Source organism: Chionomys nivalis, chromosome 21 (genome assembly GCF_950005125.1).
Source record: "Chionomys nivalis chromosome 21, mChiNiv1.1, whole genome shotgun sequence".
Classification (NCBI taxonomy): Eukaryota; Metazoa; Chordata; class Mammalia; order Rodentia; family Cricetidae; genus Chionomys; species Chionomys nivalis.
In genome coordinates this window covers 21,576,454-21,596,490 of record NC_080106.1, presented here as the reverse complement: position 1 = coordinate 21,596,490, position 20,037 = coordinate 21,576,454, and the positions used below count along the sequence as shown (strand labels likewise).

General features: G+C 50.6%; 1 protein-coding gene across 4 annotated transcripts; it reads right to left on the bottom strand.

The window, feature by feature from the left end:
- Positions 1-280: 280 nt before the first annotated feature.
- Slc9a5 (solute carrier family 9 member A5) lies at positions 281-19,760 on the bottom strand. Of its 4 annotated transcripts, none has more exons than XM_057753606.1 (16): positions 19,032-19,760; positions 15,256-15,558; positions 13,463-13,626; positions 13,192-13,270; positions 12,748-12,925; positions 12,051-12,271; positions 11,616-11,818; positions 11,326-11,415; positions 11,161-11,231; positions 10,346-10,475; positions 9,675-9,763; positions 9,444-9,570; positions 5,217-5,387; positions 4,663-4,729; positions 3,896-4,030; positions 281-2,335 (listed from the first exon to the last, which is right to left on the bottom strand). In XM_057753606.1, the coding sequence occupies exons 1-16, from the start codon at positions 19,426-19,428 to the stop codon at positions 1,863-1,865; spliced, it is 2,898 nt and encodes a 965-aa protein (XP_057609589.1). In that variant the 5' UTR covers positions 19,429-19,760; the 3' UTR covers positions 281-1,862. The 4 variants fall into 4 exon arrangements, with proteins under 4 accessions (XP_057609589.1, XP_057609588.1, XP_057609590.1 ...); XM_057753605.1 differs by having other exon boundaries at positions 4,663-4,732; positions 19,032-19,759; XM_057753607.1 differs by lacking the exon at positions 13,192-13,270 and having other exon boundaries at positions 4,663-4,732; positions 12,748-12,839; positions 19,032-19,759.
- Positions 19,761-20,037: the final 277 nt, after the last annotated feature.

Sequence of the window (20,037 nt, the reverse complement as noted above, 5' to 3'; positions counted from 1 at the left end):
GTGCCTGTGGCTTCCCAGGGCACCTGCACTCATGAACACGCAGACACACATACCTACACGATTATAGCAAAAAGAAATTTTGTTTTGAGACAGTCTCTCTATGTAGCCCTGGTTGTCTTTGAATTTGCCACATAGACCAGGATGGCCTTGAACTCATAGAGATTGTCTTGCCTTTGTCTCTTGGATGCTATGATTAGAGATATGCACCACCATACCCGGATAAAACACCTAGTTAAAAAAACAAAACAAACAAAAAACTTACCAGTATATTTTAAATAAGTGAATTTTATAGTGTTTATTCTCAAAGATGCTTTAAAAAATTGTTGAAACACAGTAGGAATTAGGCTGGAGGATGCTGTTATCTAAGGCTTTCAGGACCCACACTGACACAGTAGGAATTAGGCTGGGGGATGCTGTTGTCTAAGGCTTTCAGGACCCACACTGACACAGTAGGAATTAGGCTGGGGGATGCTGTTGTCTAAGGCTTTCAGGACCCACACTGCTTTGATTCGCCTCACAAATTCTCAGGGTAGCCAACTCCCTGGAGCCGGACTTCCTGCCTGTCGTATGCGGGACACTTGCTCATTCGGCTCACACCTGTCCTTACACTCTCCTCTGATTTTACAAGGTCTCTGTGGCACTACACAGAGGCTTCACCCTCGGATAGCTTAGACCCTGTCCTCAGGGTGTTCTCCATGCTGACCCTTCCCATTCTGTGGGCTCCCAGTTCTGAGACATCTACTTCCCCAACCCATGCAGTGGTCCCCTAGACTGTCACTCCACACCTCCTGCTAGGGGGGTAGATAATGTTGGCGAAGTACTTGGGAGGACCAGAGGGACTAAGAATTCTAAGATCTCCCCTGCTCTTCTGTACCCCTGAAAATCTGGGAACAGGCAGATCCTTCTTGTCTCCATCCTTGAAAGCCTGAGACAAATGGACTGAGGACACTCATCCATCTACGAGATATTTAATGTATCTTGAGTTTAAGGTACAAAACACAAGGTAGGGGAAAGCCACCTGCTGCAGTCAGCGGCCCCCAAACATTGCAACCAGGCATCCTAGCCCCTAGGGTAATGGTGCAGCGGCTCTAGGACACCTGGCTCCTTCTCCCTTTGGGAAAATTTTGAGAGGGTGACATAGGAGCCCAGAGGCCTCTTTGTCTCCTACTCAGAAATCTCAAAACCAAGTCTCAGGATGTTCCAGACTCAGGCCTAGAGCAGCCGACTGGCTAAGAAGCAGCTCTGACCTAAAGCCTGGCCCAGGACCTAGTCCTAGAAAAAGAGGCACCATTACCTCAACATCTGGCAGCAAAGGGAAAGGGCTAAAGCAAGATGCAGAGGCAGACTCCGACTACTCCCGTGGCTGAGCCAAGGCTGAGGCCTGTGCTGCACCCTACCCCAGTCACTCTGAGGACCAGCCCCTCACAAAGCCTCATTACTGGAGCACTGGTCCTCACCTGGTGCTCGAGAGGGGTGGAGGGCAGGGAAGACCAGTGTCCACAGAAGGAAGATGCCCCTGCTTTGGGGGCAGGAACAGCTGCCAACAGTAAGTCCAGGAAGACGCCCTAGAGAAGGGGCATCAGCTTGTAGGTCTGTCCCCTAGAACTCTGGACTGGATCCTGAGCCGGTTTTTGAAAGGAGAAGAGAAAAGGGTTCAGAGCAGGGAGCGTGGTGAGAAGGGGCCCTGTGAGAACCAGACCAGGAAACCCTTCTGACTGGCCTGACTGGTCCCAAGGAGACCCAGTAGCCACTTCAGTCCAGGCCCCTCTGTCCCCACAGTAGGCTGAGCAGGCTTCTCTGCCCACTGCCTGAGGAGCACTCCCCACAGGGGCCCCACATCCTGCTCCTCCCTGAGGCCTGGGCTACAGCCGGCCTCCTCTGTTATACTGGATGCACCAGTGCGAGTTGGCAGTGCCCGGACTAAGGTGAGTGTGGTCCTTGTGGCCCATGAGAGGCTGTAGCTCCTGCTGCTGGGCAATGTCAGCACTGCTCTCACTGCGGGAACGGCCAGCTTTGGCCAGGCTCGGGGGGAAGGCGAAGCTAGAACGAGGGTCAGAAGACATGTCAAGAGGAACCTGGGTCTCTTCCACACCCAGTGGGTGCGGAGGCAAGCGGGTTAAGGTAGGGGGCTGGGTACAGGGAGGGGATGCCAGGCTCTCCAGGGATGAGATGCTCTGGTTCCAGCCTTTCTGCATGTCCACGGGCACAATTTTGGTTGTTTCTGATGACACATATACAGCCAGGTCTCCCTGGCCACTCTTCCAGGGTAGCTCCTTCTCTGCACAGGTTGGAGAAGGAGGGATGATGCGTGGGCTCGGGCACACCTCGAGGCTTCCTGGGAACACAGAGAGAGTACACGTGAGTTCATTATCAGCGAAGTGGAATCCTCAAGTGCACTCAAGGTCACCGTATAACACTCATCTGTGCTGTGCTCAATAAACACCTTCCTGGAAGACAGCACCAGACTGCTTTGCTTTCTCTTGTGCACAGGGCTGCACTCAGAACAGTTGTTCACAGGGGACATACTGAACAGATGGCAATTAACTGCAGCTCAGGAAAACCAAACAGGAAGGGCGTCTTGTCTCTCTGATCACCTTCATCAGCACCAGCTCAGAAACTGCATCCTGCTAAGCCTTATCCTGACTGACCAGTGAGACTGTGGCAATGACGGAGGAGTGCCAGGCCAAGGCCTTTAGAGGCAGCGTCAGGAAGATCGCGAGTCTGAGGTCAGCTGGGCTGACTAGGGAATGCCAAGCAAGCCTCGGTTACATTGGGAGAGCCTGACTCAAAATAAATAAACAAAAATAAAAAACAAGGACATCTGACTCCCAATTTTGTTTCTCTGTGAAACAGCCCTGGCTGTCCTGGAACTTGTTCTGTAGACCAAGGCTGGCCTTGAATTTACAGAGATCCACCTGCCTCTGACTCCCATTGCCTGGCTCCAACTAGATATTTTATGAATGAGATTTTATTTTTTTAAAGTATTTTTTTATTTATTATGTTTACAATATTCCATCTGTGTGTATGCCTGCAGGCCAGAAGAGGTCACCAGACCCCATTACAGATGGTTGTGAGCCACCATGTGGTTGCTGGGAATTGAACTCAGGACCTTTGGAAGAGCAGGCAATGCTCTTAACCTCTGAGCCATCTCTCCAGCCCCATGAATGAGATTTTATATATGGTTATTGCGGTTGTGTTTTAAAGAAGAACGCTTATCTTGTATGTTGAAGTAATTTGTTGATAAAATGAGATGACATTTGAGGTTTTCTTCATCAGAACCCTGAGTAACCAGGGTCACAGGTGACATAAATGAAGACATAAATGATTACCGAAGCTGGGAAACGAACAGGTGGGGTTTATGTCACTATTCTGTCATTTCATATTTTGAAATTTTCTGTAATAAACTTCTCTAATGCCCCCTGGGTGTTTGTGCCAACTACCACGGAAACCCTAGCACTAGGAGGGGGCGCTCCGCACGCAGAAACATGTATGCTGCTTTTTATCCACAAGGATTCCATCTTGAGAGTTCAGGTTCCTCCCATGATGCTGACCTCCTCACTCACAGCTGTGTGTGCAGGCGGGCGTGCTAAGCCTGGATTACAAGTGAGCTCTCCTTTAGATCTGCTTATCACTTTGTGTTCCTCAGACTGTGGTCTTTGAGGTCAGGTGGGTCAAGTTCAAGTCCTGTTTTTATCATGCGATTCTGGACAACTCGCCAGTCTCTAAGGCTCTGTGAGCTCGGTTTCCCCATCTTAGGTATCGTGAGGGTTTGAGGCAGGTCGCTGTATAAGGTTTCTGGTAGAGTCGAGATGCTTAGCAAATGCTGGCGGTGAATAAACCAGCAAACAGGAAGAGCCGGCTGTACAAGGGAGAGAGACTGCCAGGGAGGCATTACCTGAGGTCTTGCCTTCTTGGAGGACCTCGCTGGTGGCTCGAGCCACAAAGATGATCCCTTCGTCATCCTCTTTCTCCGTCTCTGAACTGTCGCTTTCCTCTTCCTCCTCAGACTCCACCGTTAGGATCACAGCAGCTGGACAAGGGCAGAGCTGAGTCAGGGTGGCCAACCCAGTGGCTGCTTCTTGGTACCAAACAGCCTGAAGCTAGCTCCTGCCCCCTTCCCCAGGCAAAGCCGGTGTTGGCGAAGGCACCGGCATCTTCCTTCAGCCTTTTTGGGCACTAGTCTAGAGTGTCGGGCTTGAGGGGAAAGCAGAGAAGATTGCACAGCCCAAGGAGGCAATCAAAAGGTGCTAAGTCCTCAGAGGAAGCCATGAGGGCCATACCTCCTAGCTCTTTCTCTTGTCAGCCCCGGATCAACTGACAACATTAGCACCTGCAAGGTTGGACGGGTCATTAACATTCAGCTCGAAGGGAACTAGATTTTGATGGTGAACGTTAGTTAGGCCTTTGGTTCCACCTATCCTGGCCTAGGCCAATCTACTGTCTCCATGACCTTTTCCAAGTCCTTAAAGGTCCGTAGTCATAATCAGCAATCCTGCCATATGCGGTACATGGATTGGAATTATCCCAACACTCAAGTGTGCCTTTCTAGTCCCTGGGGGAGGGGACCAGTTCATGGTGCTGTGTTCCCAGAGGATTCCCTCCAGGATCTGCATGACAGACTTCTTCTCCTCCTCCCTTCCATCCCTGAAGCTCCCTGCTTGCCTGTGTCCTGAAAGCCCAGGTCTCGAGGAGCTTTCCCATTTGTAGCTTCAGGATTGGCCACACCATCCTTCTGAGGACCAGAAAACAAACCTAAGACTCTGGCCTTGGTTCTACCACCCCATCCACAAACCCTGTAAAATGACAAAGTCAACAGAACAAGCCTTCCTAACTTTGTGGGGGGTGGTTATCACAACGGTTCTACACCCCACTATCGCTTGGTCAGCCAGGCAGGAACTGAGAAGTCTAAGAATGACTCACTTCCTATCTGGGGCTCTGGATACCTGGGCTGAAGGGCTCCTAAAATGCCTCACTAAGAGCTCTGCCCTTTTCTTGCTTCGTGTCTGGGAGCAAGTGATCCCTCTAAAGCCCCCACACACACCCAGTTCAAAGGCCTCAGACAGGCCTAAAAGAAAACTCCAACTACTACAATCATCAAACCCCTGAGGGTGACTAAACAAAATGTGTCCTTGGGCTGAGTTCCAGTCTGTGAGGACTCAGGATTATTTGCTATCTGCCTACAGCCCCATGGGAGGTGCCCCTGAGAAAAGACGTGCCTTCTTGTGGCCAGTCTTGCGGGGTCGAGGTTTGCTCTTGGTGAGACAGATGTTATGCTTGGTGGACTTGAAGGACTCGAGCCGTCGCTTCATGTTCTGCTGGAAGACCTCCTTGTCTTGTCGCTCCTGCGCATCCTCAGAGATGAAGTGGCGACCGCAGCTAGCTTTGTACTGGCAATGACAGCCCACCCTGCCGTGAGGCTGGGTGCCTTGGCCTCCCACAGGAACCCCAGGCCACAACCCCAACATGTTCATCACAGGTCCTGCCAGCCCAGCTTTTCCAGAATTAGCTAGCCATGGATTAAAAAAATAAAATTAAAACACACAAAAGGATTGCAACGTGAGACTCTGTAGGCAGTTCACCAAGGAAAAGCCTTCCTTTCCCCCACAAGTTATTCCTCAAAACCCGGCTTTCCTTATCCTCTGCTGCCCTTCCCTGCGCCCTCTCTAATCTGAGGCAATAAGAGGCAGAGGTCCTGTACTTTGTTCCTTGGGGCTGCTATAAAACAGCAGAGCCACTTCCTCTGCAAGTCCATTTATCCCTCTGCGGCTCACACTTCCACGTAGCCCCAGGGAGCTACATGGAACCCTCCTGCTTTTGGTCCCAGCAAGTGCGTGTAATTTAGGGCCAACCCTTTATCTTTGTCTTTTAACTCTTTCTCTTAAAGACTGAGTCCCCAGCACACTCACCCAGCCTACCTATTTCTGCTGTTGGGAGCTGTGCAACCTTTTCCTCCCTAGTGGGAGGTAATCACCAGAAGACTGTCACCTCTCTTGGTCACTTCATCGTGCCTCACATTCTATCTGGTTCTTTTTTTTTCTTTTTTTCTCACCAAAGCAAGACTTCACTGTGTAGTCCTGACTGTCCTGGAACTCACTCTGTAGACCAAGCTGTCCCAGAACTCACAGAGATTCGCCTGCCTCTGCCTCCTGATTGCTGGGATTAAAGGCGTGCACCACCAACACTTGGCTTGGTTCCTTCTTATTCCTCATAATTTCTGTTTCTCTGAACCACTTCTGTGAGCTCCTTGAAGTCTCCCATCTGCCTTTCTTCTTTACGTAAGTACCTGGAAATGCCACCCCACATCTGGGACAAAGCAGCCCTGTCTGGGTTTTGCTCAGCTTCCTGCCTCCCTCACTTCTCAGCTCCCTCCTATTTCTCCGGCATCTTTACATTTCTTACCAGTAGCCACTTGACCTCTGCTTTCAGACAAGCTCCTGCCCTTGTTTTTGTTTGTTTTTAAAGTTCTTTCACTGCCTCTCCTCTCTGCCTTTTGAGGCCAAGTGCTTATAAATTGATTGGGACACTTTCCTTCCTGTCTAGTGTTTCCTTAAATACCAAAAGTGCTATTCCAGTTTCATCAGGTCGCAGTGCTACCTTCTCCCTGGTCACCAGTCCTGAAGCCTCTGCCCAGGTACCAGCCTGACCTCTGTATGGTGGCTAGCTCTTCTTCTACCCAGGCAGAGACACTCTCTGCTATTCCTTCTCCAAGGGTTCCTTTCTCTCCTTTGCGGGCTCCCGTTCCTTTCTTCCATGTACATTCCTCGGTATTATTCTTGGCTCTGCTCTCTTTCTCTAAACACTCTCCCCAGAGAACTTACACATTCTCTCCACTTCAACTAACCCGGTGACATGAGCTGCAGCTTCAAAACAGCAGGCAGCAGACCAGCTGCATTTGAATCACCAGGGGGCTTATTAAAAACACAGATTCTTAGTCCCGCTCCACACGACAGGATCTAACTCTCTAGGAGGTGAAGCCAAGAATACTCCATCAAGCTTCTCAGGGAACCCAGGACAGTTAAAATGAGGCTATCTTTGCTGTGTGTACTTCCAAATCTTTCTCTCCAGGCCCTATATCTCTCGTAAGCTATAATTTTAATTGACTATATACTATCTCTAATGCTATTTCTGGAGAGAATATAAGGAATCAGGGACTATGTCATAGTGCAACTAAGTGGATTCAGAACCAGTTGAATAACCAATAACCATACCCCAAAATGCTCCATTCATGTCAGCCTGGAGGAAAGTCTTTGGTAGCATGCCACAGGGCTCTGTCCTCAGCTCTATCATGTTCAATATTTATGGTGATTTAGATGAATACAAAATTAACAGGCTTAGCAAGCTTTCAGATGATATGGATCTGAGAAAGAGACATTTGGTGGTAGACATGGGATCCAAATGATGAATGATGGCCAAATCAAATAAGACATTTAGCAAACAAGCACAAACTTACTCTAGTTCTTTTTAAATTGACTGTACAAACACTGAATCAAACCCACCGGTGAGACACGTGCATACACACACGCCCCAACATGAAGTATAAAGCATAAGCAGAAGCCCTAAATCTGATCAGCTTCCAGATTCAATAACCAGAAGAAATAGAGTAACGTGCTAAATAACTCTGGGACATAGTAAGCAAATCAAGAAAATGGTAAATTCTCCAAAATAAATCATCTAGTTTCTTCTATAAATAATAAAGGGGAAAAGAAGGAGAGTATTATAGTTTTTCTTTTCTTTTTTTTGGGGGGGGGCACTTTTCGAAAAAGGGTTTCTCTGTGTAGCTTTGGAGCCTGTCCTGGAACCTGCGCTGTAACCCAGGCTGGCCTCTAACTCACAGAGATCCGCCTGCCTCTGCCTTCCGAGTGCTGGGATTAAAGTGTGTGCCACCACTGCCCAGCCTATTACAGTTTTTCTTAACAGAGGTCATATTTCCCAGATATAATTTGTGAATTTATTTTGGATCTTGAGTTATGTAAACCAGCTAGGAAAAAACAGGTATTTATCAAACACTTACTGGGCATTTGGAAGGAATTATTATATTATAATAACAGTACTATGATTTGATTTGACTTGGTTTTTGCAATGCTGGGGAATCAAACCTGGGGCTTCCCGGATGCTAAGTAAATGGTCTACCACTGTCCTAGCTCCTTAGCCTAACCTTATTTTTTTTTTTTTAAATTCTTGCCAGTTGGGGTGGTGGTTCACACTTATAAACAGAGTACTTGGGGCTGAGGCAAGATTCCCAGTTTGAAGCCAGTCCTAGGGCAACTAGCAAGACTATGTCTCAAAGAAGCCAAAACTTAGAAACAAAATAAGGCAAACAAAGAGCTCTTGTCATTTACTGAGGTATTCACAAATGAGGTGACATGATGCCTGGAGTCTGCTGTAAGAGAAAGTGCAGGCCAGGTGGGGTGGGTTACAGACCATAAAGGCTTAATCGTGCACAGATAATTATTAGAGTTGGGTAAGAGATAAGTGAGAGTCATTGCGTTCTCTCCACTGCAATTTTGCAAAAGAAAAACACTAAACGGAACACAAGAGTTGGATGAGATGGGTTCGACAGTCATGAACTGAGGAAGACAAGAGGGTTTGGCAGAGTGGGGAGACAGTATGAAGCCCTAAGTTGGTGAGCCAAACCAGGGATCCTGCGCAGCATTAACAGCAAGACTAGAACAAGGAAAGAAGCGAGCCCCTGTAACTTGCCCTAGACAGCCACCTAGCAGCTCCTCCCTGGGGTGGGGAGAAGGGGCTTCTCGTGGCCAGAGACACAGCAGGGGCAGACGAGGGCACTGGAGCAAGAGTGCCTGTGTCGGGGAAGCCGCCTGGGAGCCTTTGAGCGTGTTCTGCGGAACTGGAAGTCATAGAGAGCCGCGTGTAGAGTAATAAGCCCATTCCATCTCAGTGTTCTCAAAGGCTTGCTGTAGTACTGCCTGAATAGATTCGCATTTCAAAAGGCCCAGGATAATGGCCTGCTGCCCCCTTGTGGGGTTTCAGAAGATCCCCTCCTGGGTGGGAAAGGGCCCTTCCAGACCCACAGCTTCAAAGCTTTGGCCAATCCACCTCTCCCCTGTTAAACTGGTTCCAGAGCCCGTCTCAGGGCCCTGCTTCCATCCTGACCTGCTTCTCACAGCTCCCATCCCCTCTATCTCTTCCTCTCCCTTCCGGGACAATGTCCACGTCCTTTGTGCTCCTCTCCTTCTTCACACCCAGCTTAGAAGCTTCCTGCTGAAGTTCCAACTGGTTCAGCTCTCAATTCATGCCTTCTAATCTGATGGACAGTGCAGCATGCCCCTCCCACCCCCAAAATCAACAACAAGAGCAAAGGACGAAATCCACAGCCTTCAACTGGGCATAAGCCGGTACCAAGTGCCTCTTCAGTGTCTGGTAAGGGCCTTTGCACCCACTCCCCAGCACACTCGGGCCTGGCCCGTCCAGCAAGCTCTCACCCTGCGTCGCGGTTTGTAGAGGCCTCCGCAGAGCAGATGGTGCATCACCGCATCCTCCCGGTCTCGGCCACTGCGGACCGTGTCAATCACCTGCAGATCCAGGCACGCCCCGCTGCCACTCTCCCTCCTGCAGGAGGCAGGGACATGGGTGCTGGGGAGTGGGCAGCACGGGTGCGGGGAGGGGCAGAGGCAAAGGTGCTCAGGGAAGGGGAAGGGCCTTCATGGACTCACAACAGGTTGGTGACAGAGGTCTCTGCCACAGAATTTCTGCTAGGCATAGAGGGTAGACCGAGTCCTGTGGAGGACAAGACGTGGCCTCCCTGTGGGAGTCAAGACAGAGGTCAGACAAGGATCAGATGCACGTGGCCAGACAGCGGGTAATAAAGAGAACAGCGTGTAAACAGTCATTTTGAACACTGTTTTGGTTTGAGCTGGGGGCTACTCGGGTTCTCAAACGCTATGGAAGTGCTGAACCACCGAGCTACACCCCCAGGCATCATTTTGTTCTTTGTTTCACCACATACTGAAACACTGCACATACTGAAATTCTTAGACCAACCTAGATAGCCCTATTCTTGTTGCTCCTTTCTTCTCACTGAGGAAACTGAAGCTCAGGCAATGTAAGTAACATATCTAAGCATTGGCCTCTACGCGATAACAGTTGAACTGTGTGCTGACTCTAGAGTCCAGCTTTCCCCACCTCTCTCTACTGCCTGCCAGACTCTTGTCAACACCAGGCTGGCTCCGGCAGCTGGGACCTCACAACACCTTAGAGCCAGCTGGGAATGTCAATTCTCTGGCCCCTGCTAACAAGCCTGCCTGCATGCCTGTCATCCCTGGCCGCCCTGCTCTGCTGACCATCTGTCTATCCCCGCCGGCCTACCTGGTAACTGCTGGCCCACCTGGTCCACAAAACTGATGGCGTCTCGGATGTTGAGTCTGTAGTACACGTCCCAGATCTGGTCTCTGATACGATAGGCTGACCGCCGCATCAACAGCTGACTCAGATACTTCTTGTCAAATTGTTCCCACCTACAGAGGACGCCAGGCCCAGCCCTGAGTACCCTTCTCCAGGTGTGGCTGGCTGGCCCTTCCTCAGACGGGGCAGGGACACCGCCAGCGCTGGCCTGGCTTTCTTGGTATAAGTCTCAGCCAAGGAGAATCCCAAAGCTCTTAGAGCCTTTACAATTTTAGGAGAGAGTCTGATATTAGTTAAAATTATTTCAAATAGCTGTAAAAATTATAACCATGACAAAAACTACCAAGGATAATGGGGATTTGTCCTTGCCAGGGGGACCAGGGGTCTCTAAGGTCTGTGGTTAGATCTGAAGGGTGATTCAAATCTAAGCAAGAGGAAGGTGGAACAGTGTTCTAGTAGACAGAACACATTCAATGGTCTCTGTGGCCAGGCTTGGACCACATGGTGGGCTCTGAGGCTCTAAGTAGAGCCTGTTTAATTATCAGGCAGACCATCAAAAACAGAACAGCGCATAACGGGGCTGGAATCTGGCAAGTGCTGGACCATGAGGGTCTGGCAGGCCACCCTGGGGAACTCTGTCTTATCCTGAAAACACTGGGGTGCCATTGAAGGGCTTCAGGCAAGGTCACCCAGCCTGAACCTGGCTGTGTCCCTTCTCAGAAGGGTGGCATATCCCCCATGCTGCCCTGGCTGGTAGGGCCTACTGCTTCTGAAGGAGCCTCGGGGCAGCTCCCTCACCTGTCCCTCCAGTAGTGGTAGCCATGGTGCCCCACAACGTCCTCCACTGCAGCCAGAATGTGGTCAAAAGTCTAGAATGGGGGTGGGTAGGGGGACTGGATCAGGACTCTGCCAACATAGGAGAAGCGAGAGGGACGGGTAGAGGGATGGGGTTCTGGTACCCACGTGCTCGTGTAGCTCCTGGTTCAAGGTGGGTTTGTGATGATCACTCCTCTTCACCCTCAGCCACTTCACCAGTGGCTTGATGGTCAACCCCTACAAACAGGCAGGAGGTGAGCCCTGCCCTGCTCAGTGCCCTGCGGCTTTTCTCCCAATAACTAGGCCTCAGCTCCGCATCTCCCCGATTCCACTCAAGGTCTGAGAAGTCAGGTCCCTGCCTCCCCGCCATGGAAAGGAAAGCCCCTGTCCCAAAGTGTTTCAAGACTCTCCCCACCTAGCCTCCTGGGCACTCCCACCTGCACGATGACTGTGAAGAAAACCACCACAATGGTGGTAGCCACAAAGTAGTCCTTGGCAGGGACCTTGGTCCTGTCCAGTAGGATGACAAGAGCAAAGGCCACAGCTCCCCGAAGGCCCCCATAGGACATCACCACCTGGTCAATCTTGTCCAGAGGGACCAGCCGGAACTGATTCAGTACCCATGTCTGCAGGACTACGCCTACAGCAGGAGGGAGGCCAGCAGGAGCAAGGAGTTGGCAGTGGAGGACACTGGGAACGGATGGCACCAAGCATCTGGGCTAAGGTCTGGCAGGGGTTGGGACAGGCGAGCACTGAGGGGAGCTTAGGAATTAACAAGGATGTGGACTTAGACTGAGGGTCGAGGAGTAGTGGGATGAGAGGAGAAAGAGAGGGACGGGGAAAGAGAGGGAATCAGAGGGTGTCAGCAATACCGAGGGCTCGGAAGAACAGGATGAAGAAGAGGGTGCCCAGCACCAGCCCAGAGTCCCAGGCCCATTTGGAAGAGTCCACGGCTGAGATGCCAAGTAGCATGAAGATGACTGTTTCAGCACAGCTAGCAAGGGTTTTCATGGTGTATTTGACAGCTGTGCGTGACTTATGGGAGATGTTGGCTTCCACGTATTTCTTACATCCCAGGCCACACATGGTCACCCTGGGAGAGAAACAAAACTGCAAGTGAGGAAGGGTCCTGGAGGCTGCCCCTCTCAGGCCGGGGTGCTGCCCATCAGTGTGTCAGACTGTCCAAGCCAAAGCTCAGGGACGCATGAAGATTGCTAATCAGTGACAGTCCTGGGGTGGATACAGAGTTCCAGGCTCCCCACTTAGTGCCTCCTGCTCCAAGTAGCAAACCCTCTGAGGCATCCTCTAGGGTGCTATACCCATAGCAACCAGGGGTTTCAGGTCTTGAAATATACTGTCAGCTTAGCCTGCACTTGACATAGAGGAAGTGTGAGCCTTCAGGTGCCCAGACAGTTCTTCAAGAAGACTCCTCTGAGGAGAGCTTCTCCACTATCACAAGGGCTTAGTGCTGCCTACAGATTCCTTAAGCTCTTGCTTCTGGCCACGTAAAATATGACTCTTTCCAGGGCCCTTTCCCAGTTGCCTGCCTGTGGTATCCCCAGAACTCACGCAAGAATGGCAGACAAGGAGGCCATTTCAGCAGTGAGGTAGGCTGCGTAGGCGAGGAGGAAGACCAGCAACGGCTCGATGATGCGGACCCGCTTGGTGAAGCGTGTGGTCAGGGCCAGGAGGAAGGCAAAGACTAAGCCCACGGCTGCCCCGCCCAGACTGACCACAAACAGGGAGGCTGGGGGAGGAGTGGGCTGTCAGCACGACCCCTGACCCAGACCCTCCCCAAGCTGGGCTGACAGGAATACTGCCTAGTAAGAAGTAGAGGCAGACACCCACCACACTCCCTGGGGCTCAGGATCCCAGACTAGGATCCCAGGGCAAGCTCCTCCCAGACCCCATTCCTCTCTAGAGGAGAGCAAGAAATGAGGCAATCAGAATAGCCTCCTCTGTCCCCAGGAGAGGCAGACATTGAATGCTGACCAGGTTCAGGGAAATACTGACCGACTCCCTTTAGGTAGTCAGTGGCCTGCACATTGGCAGAGCCCATCTCCACAAAGGAGTTGCAGACCTTGTACAGCACCTGAGTGACGAGAGGAGAGTCAGGCTGTAGGAGGATGCCACAGAGGGCAAGTGGTCTGGAAAAGGAGAAAGCTCAGACCCTATCTCCTCCCCAGGGGGCCTACGGGGGAAGGTCTAAGGCTCTAAGGCCAGTCAGATACCCAACTGGCAGAGCAGGACAGTCTAGGGCCAGGGGTTGGCTATACGTCCTTACCACGGTGACTGCATCATTGAGCAGGGACTCGCCAAAGACGATGATAAAGAGAGTCTCGTTGACGTGCACCTCCTCAAAGACAGCCAGCACAGCCACAGGGTCCACTGCCGAGATGAGGCTTCCAAACAGCAAGAAGTCCAGGAGGCCAGCCTGGACCCTGGGGGCTAGCAGGGAGAGACAGAAGACAGCACTGACTGGTGAAGATGGCTCTGCCTCCATCAGGGCTCTTTGTGACCAGCCCACAAGCTTCCCTGCTGGGGAGAAATAAACCCAAAGGGGATTTGGAAAGGGAGGAGACTGCTGGTTGTAGCTTGGAGGCTTGAGCTGCCTGTGCCTAAGATCTGGCTTTGCAATCACCAGCTGTTGGGATGCGGGCTCTTGCCGCCATGACATGATCTCTCTTAGCCATGCCTCCTCATCTGCCTAACTCACAAGATGGCCGCAAAACCACTCAGGTGGTGCTGGTAATAAAAACCGCAGCAACAGTAAAAGTAGTTGCCAGCAAGCAGAATTGGCTGCCGATCGGCTTTATTACCCAGGAGAACAGGAAACGGTTTCTCCCACACCTGTGGTTCTCAGCCAAACGGATGCAGCGTCTACACAATTCTCAGCAAGAAAGGAAGGTCTGAACACAGTATGGAGAGCGCCATAGGTGGGACCTGAATATGCCAAATAACCCTGGGAGCCTCAGTGTCCCAGTACACAAAATGGAAATAATATCAACCTCAAAGCATCCTTTATTTAGTGAGCACCTAATAGATGGTAAGGAGCCAGTACCATCTATTATTAGAATTATTACTATGATTAGAATCTGAGGTTCTCCCTTTCCTTCCTGCCCCTAACAGTTTCACTTTTTATTAAGAAAACAAGACTGGAGTTCCCAGCTGGGATCTGCAAGCTTCTCCTTTTCACCTTACAAGAAGTCTGAATGTTCAGTATCGGGACTAGGTGGATTTCTTGAGCCAGGAAATGAAGAGGAGGTTGGGAGAGGACCTAAATGCAGAGCCACAATAAAATGGAGGCTAAGTACAGGTCCTGGTACCAAATGAACCCAAGGAGTTCTACTGGCCCTTCCATTAGATGAGGTCAGTTAGGGGCTGGAGAGAAGGCTTAGTGCTGAGGAACACTAGCTGCCCTTCCAGGGGACCCTGGTTCATTTCCTAGCACCCACATGGAATTCCCAACTATCTGTAACTCCAGTTCCAAGGGATCCGATACCCTCATACACACATAGATATGCAGGCAAAAACCAATTCAAATAAGATAAAAAATCTTTTTTAAAAAGTGAGGTAAGTTTTACCTCACCAGAGTCTTTAGGAAGAGACAACAGGAAAGACTGCCTAGTACAGCAGTTAGCATTTTGTGGATGTAAAATGTGTATTTATTAAAAATAAAAACTAGAAACCACCTGGCATAGCTTGGGCGTATCCAGGTTTGTAAATCCTTGTGGGAATGACAAGCTGTAGCTCAAGGAAGCAGGGCTGGCAAGTGGCAGTGCGGTGACAGAGGGCAGGAGGTAAGGGAGTGCTCCTGCGGCTCTGGTGCTGCAGCAGCCCACACACAGCTGGGAAGCAGGCCCCTGCTCAGCTGTCATGCTGCACAGGCTCAGATCCAACTGGCAGAGACCAAAATTAGGACTGGAGACTATCTGGAGCACTGCCTTGCACTCCAGGTGGACGGACGGACCTACAACCAAGCCCTCAGGGGACTCACCAGCATCTGACCTTCAGAGCTGGAGAAGGGAGCCAGCAAGGTTATTTTTTTTTAACAGCCCAGGTCCTAGGAATACTCACCCACAAATCCAGCCTGCTGCAGGCCCCAAAGGGCAACACCTGTAGTGAAGGCATTCCAGAGTGTGCCCACCACGGCATAGGTGAGGATGGCACCCAAGTTGTCAAAAAACAGGCGGCTCGGCATGAAATAGCCTGAGTCCAGCACAATAGGAGGGAGCAGGAAGAGGAAGAAGGTGCCTGGCTCCAGCTGGTACTCAGCCTTCTTGGCCACAGCTAAGACAATGCCTCCCAGCACCAGGCCCAGCAAAATCAGCAGGCAGCTCTCAGGGACCAGAGATGTTACCTTCCGAGACAGGTGAAACACTGTAAAGCAAGAAGAAGACAATCGGTAGGGAGCCACGCACTAGCCTCCAGTCCTGTCTCACCAGTTAGAATCCCTGGCTCTAGGACCAATGGAAGAAGAAAGAAATACTGACTCTCCAGACTCCCCAAACTCCATGGCTATAACCTCTCTGCAGCTGTAAGGCTCTGGCTTGCCTCCCCCCCGCCAACCTTTCTGAAAATGCCCCCTCCTCTGTGCTGCCATCCTCAGGGACTGACCACATTTTTCTCTGACCTCTTTTATCCACTGCAATCATCTGAAGTTAAGCAAATGCTAAGCGGTCTCTCTATATCATGCATAAGATTGCCGGAGGAAAAAAATCGGAGGCTCTAAAATTAAGCTGCTTGGGTTTGAAGACGAGGTCCTCCATTTACTCATTCTTTCACTCTCAATTTTCTCACCAGCAAAATGGGAATAAAAGCAATAATGATTGAATAGGTTGGTTGTGAAGATTGAATAAAACAACCTACTTATAAGCATTTAGAGCTGGACCTGGTAGGGCAGACCAATGATCGATTTAGTAAGTTTGTCTCAAGATAAAGTCAGGATATAGCTCAGTTATAGACACCAGATAGCAAAGCATAGCCTACCAGTTATGAGGCTCTAGATGCAATCTCCGGTAACTGGCTGTGGGGTAGAAAACCAAGTACAGTAACATACACCTGTCGACTCAGTACTCGGAAGGCTGAGGTACGAGGACTGCTGCGACTCAAGGCAAACCTGGTTTGGGGTGTTTTTTTATAAATTCATTTATTTTAATTTTTATGTGAATGAGTATTAGCTTGCATGTATGTAAGTGCATCAAGTATGTGCCTGGTGTCTCAGGAGGCCAGAAGAGGGTATCTAGAAGGTGTCTATAACCTAGAAGGGTTATTGCAGGCAGTTGTGAGCAACCATGTGTGTACTGGGAACTAAGCTGGAGTCTTCTGCAAAGGCAGCCAATACTTTTTTTTAAACTGTTGGGCCATCTCTCCAGCCCCTCAATCTAGTTTATATAGTGAATTCAACTCAAGGCTAGCCTGGGCTATGTAGCAAGACTTTTTCTTACCTCCCTTAAAAAAAAGTACTTAGCATATTGATTTATAGTAAGCACTCAATAAACGTTTGCTATTAATATAACATGGTCTATGTTAATATAGTATTATACTATATACACACGTATACACACACACACACATAGCTCCTTTTAGAAGCACTATAGGCCTCCAACCTAATGGTGCATATTTTATTATATTGGCTCAGTTTAAAATGCTTTGTGTAGCTGGATACAGTGGCACATGTCTTTAATCCCAGTACTCAGGAAGCAGAGGTGGGTAGATCACCCAACTTAGCTAGGGCTATATAGTCTGTCTGGATAAACAGACAGACAGACAGATAGCTTTGTATATAACTGTCAGATCTCAAATGTCTTCTGACATTATCATTTTCTAATGATGTGATCTCAGGCAAGTTTTTAAAAGATTTATTTTATTTATTTATTTTTTTACTGGTATGTGTCTACCATGCAAGTGCAGAAGTCCACAGAGGCCACAAACAGGAGTCAGATGCTTTGGAAATCGAGTTACAGACAAGATGTGAGCTGCCACGTGGGTGCTGGGAACTGAAGCTGGATCCTCTTCAAGAGGTGCTCCTAGCCACTGATCCATCTCTCCAGCCCGTCAGGCAAGCTATTTGATTTACTTAAACTTCAGTTTCTTCTCTTTAGCATAAGAAAATATCCATCACAAAGATAAAATATATGAAATGCACAAATGTGCCTAGTATAATGTCAGATACATAGTAGGCTCCCAACAAATACTAATTAAGTTGACTCTGGAGAAAAGTAACATATCTGTCTCTAGGAAAACAGGTGTAAGAAAAGGATTGCCAAAACTATTGATTCTCCTACCTTGGTCCCTAAAATGGTTCTGCCTTGGGCTCCCAGACACTGCTAGAGGAGTCCTTATTAACCTGAGCCCCTGGGCCAAAGCAATGCTCTTTGGGAACTGCACCCAAAAGCCTGAGCCTACCTAGTACACAGTGAACTCTACATCAGTATGTGTTGAATGAAAGGAGGGAGGGTCTACATTCTAGCTATGAAACTGCATATCTTTCCCTTCCTCTCTGAGGGTCTGTTTTGGCTGGAGAGGATAACCTCTCCTTCCTCTCTAGGAAGTGTTATCCAACTAGAAAAAGCACTAGCTATCCATGACTTTGGTGCTGTAAACCTTAAGTAAGACAGGAACTCTTCCACAATCCATGGGCTTCTCAACAAACCCAACCTGAAGCTTCTTCCTCCTCTGCCATGCTGGGCCTCTTGGGTGAGTTCAGACAAAGCTCTTCCTACCTTCAGCCCCATCCTTGGTTCCCTTCTCCCCTCAGCCCTGCAAGTCCAGGACCTATCAAAAAGTCAGTTCTTTGGCAGAATCAGGTTCCCTGAAGATATTTAGAGTTCCATTTTCCATTATTAATTCTGGGGCTGCCAAGGTGGAGTGGACAGTTCTAGCCCAGCTCCATTATACTCTGTACCCTAGCAACATCCCAGGAGAAGGGGGCAAACCCTAGGCTGTGAGATTTCCTACATGAAGGCTTCGTTGGTGAGACTGGAGTACAAGCTGTGCCAGCATAGACGGAGAGTGAGTAGCAACGCTCAGCTATAATTAAGTCACCCCCACAGCAGAGCCTGAACAAGAGAGAAAGGAGGAGGGTCTCCGTTGGGAGGAGGGATACTGGCTGTCACAAAGGGGGTGAGGGGCAAGGAAAAGCGCCTCTAATGGGGGAATGTGTGAGCACAATCTTCAATGTGAGGCCTGAAAGAGGTCGAATCCAAGAAAGCGCCCAGGGCAGTCAGAACACAGTAAAGACCCCCCAAAAACGTAAGTTTCTTAAATCATGTAGGGAAGAAGGTGAACTGGAGGGTGGGAATCACACCTATGCGCAAGAAGGTGGCAACATCTTTAAGTGGGTAGAGAGATAAACTGCAGGAAAGGTGATGGGTTAGTATCTCAGGAGATATTAGATTCAGACTCTTGGCCAGGGAAGGATGATTTCTCGGAACCAGAATGCTTGGGCTCCCAGGAGAATATCATCTCTTTAGTGTCCCCGTGAGTCCTCATTACTGACAGGTTTCTGAAAGGCTGAATGTCTGGAGGAGAGGCCTTACTGACGGTTACGGATGAGGACTACCTACAAGGGAAAGGGGAAACTGGGGAAACAGTCCAAAGATGGAGCAAAAGAGAGCAGCGACAGGCAACCCTTTAGAAAGGCAAATCCTCGGAACTACCAACCTAGAAGGGGAGGAGGGATACCCACAAGAGGCGCACGAACTGGGTGAGAACCGAGATGTCCCCCGCACAGGGCAAAACGGAGGACTGGATCTGGAGACCCAGGGGTTTGGAGGCGGGTCCGCTGCGGGCCGCCAGCCTGGGCGCGGGCGCGCGAACACACACACACACACACACACACACACACTCACCGATTTTGGCCAGGCTGGCCACCAGGATCCACAGGGCCACCAGGTAGGGCGCCTCCACCTCGTGCCACTGCCAGCGGAAGAGCGCCAAGCCCGGAGGAGGCTCACCCAACGGCACCGACTCCTGGGTGGGTTCGTCGGTGGCCCCCGCCCCCGCCAGGGGCAGCCAGAGCAGCAGAGGCAGTGCGGCGCGCAGCATCCTGCAGCCTGCTTCGCCACCCTCTCGGCACTGTACGGCCGCCGGCCCCGCGTCGCTGCCGCCGCCGCCGCCGCCTACCCGGCGCCCCCGCGTCACAGGCACGTGGGGCTCACTCCCCCCAATCCGGGCTCCGATACCCCCCAGGCCAGGTTCGGACCCCGAGACCCTGCCCAGGACTCTTATTGGGACCCCCTCCTCCATCTCTTCTAGGTTAGTCTCATCTCCGGAAATTCCCCAGCGTAGCCCTCCTTTCCCCGAGTCCTGAAACCCACTCCTTCGAGTATGCTCCCCTACACCGCCTCACACCCGGATTCAGCCACCGCGTCCCGGGGGGCAGCGAGAAGGACAGGGGTCTCGGGGAGCAGAGACAGCGCGGCTACTCCGCAGAATGCTGCCCAGCTGCAGGCCACCGGTCCCTGGTGCCCAGGCCGCGGGTCCCAGCGCCACGCTGTGAAACCCGCAGGGGGCGATGCGCTGCTACCTCCGAACACGATCTCCCAAACCTGGGACCCCCCAACCGGCCCACTCCCGGACCAGAGCTGCGCACGCGCACTGAGCACTCCCAGAAAGCCTGGATGGACAACGCTGCCCTCAACGTACCCAGAAACCTCCAGGCCGGGACCGATCCCAGCTCTTTCCAGGTTGGAAAGAAGGTTATATTCCTCTTCTCTCCGGAACGGAGAGGCACTGCCTTCCCTTTCCTTCAAACTACAGGGAACTATCCGCCTATTCCATGTATCTAAAAGGATCTTATGGAATTCCCTTTAAACTAGCAACAACTTGGGGCATTTGACTCATCTCGCCCCAAAC

Excerpts from the sequence above, each read along its gene's own strand:
- Slc9a5 (XM_057753605.1), bottom strand. The coding sequence starts at position 19,428 with ATGGAGGAGGGGGTCCCAATAAGAGTCCTGGGCAGGGTCTCGGGGTCC. Across the intron at positions 12,272-12,747 it reads TCCTTGTCTGCCATTCTTGC|GGTGACCATGTGTGGCCTGG; the intron begins GTGAGTTCTGGG and ends TTTCTCTCCCAG. Across the intron at positions 5,388-9,443 it reads TCTACAAACCGCGACGCAGG|TACAAAGCTAGCTGCGGTCG; the intron begins GTGAGAGCTTGC and ends TGTCATTGCCAG.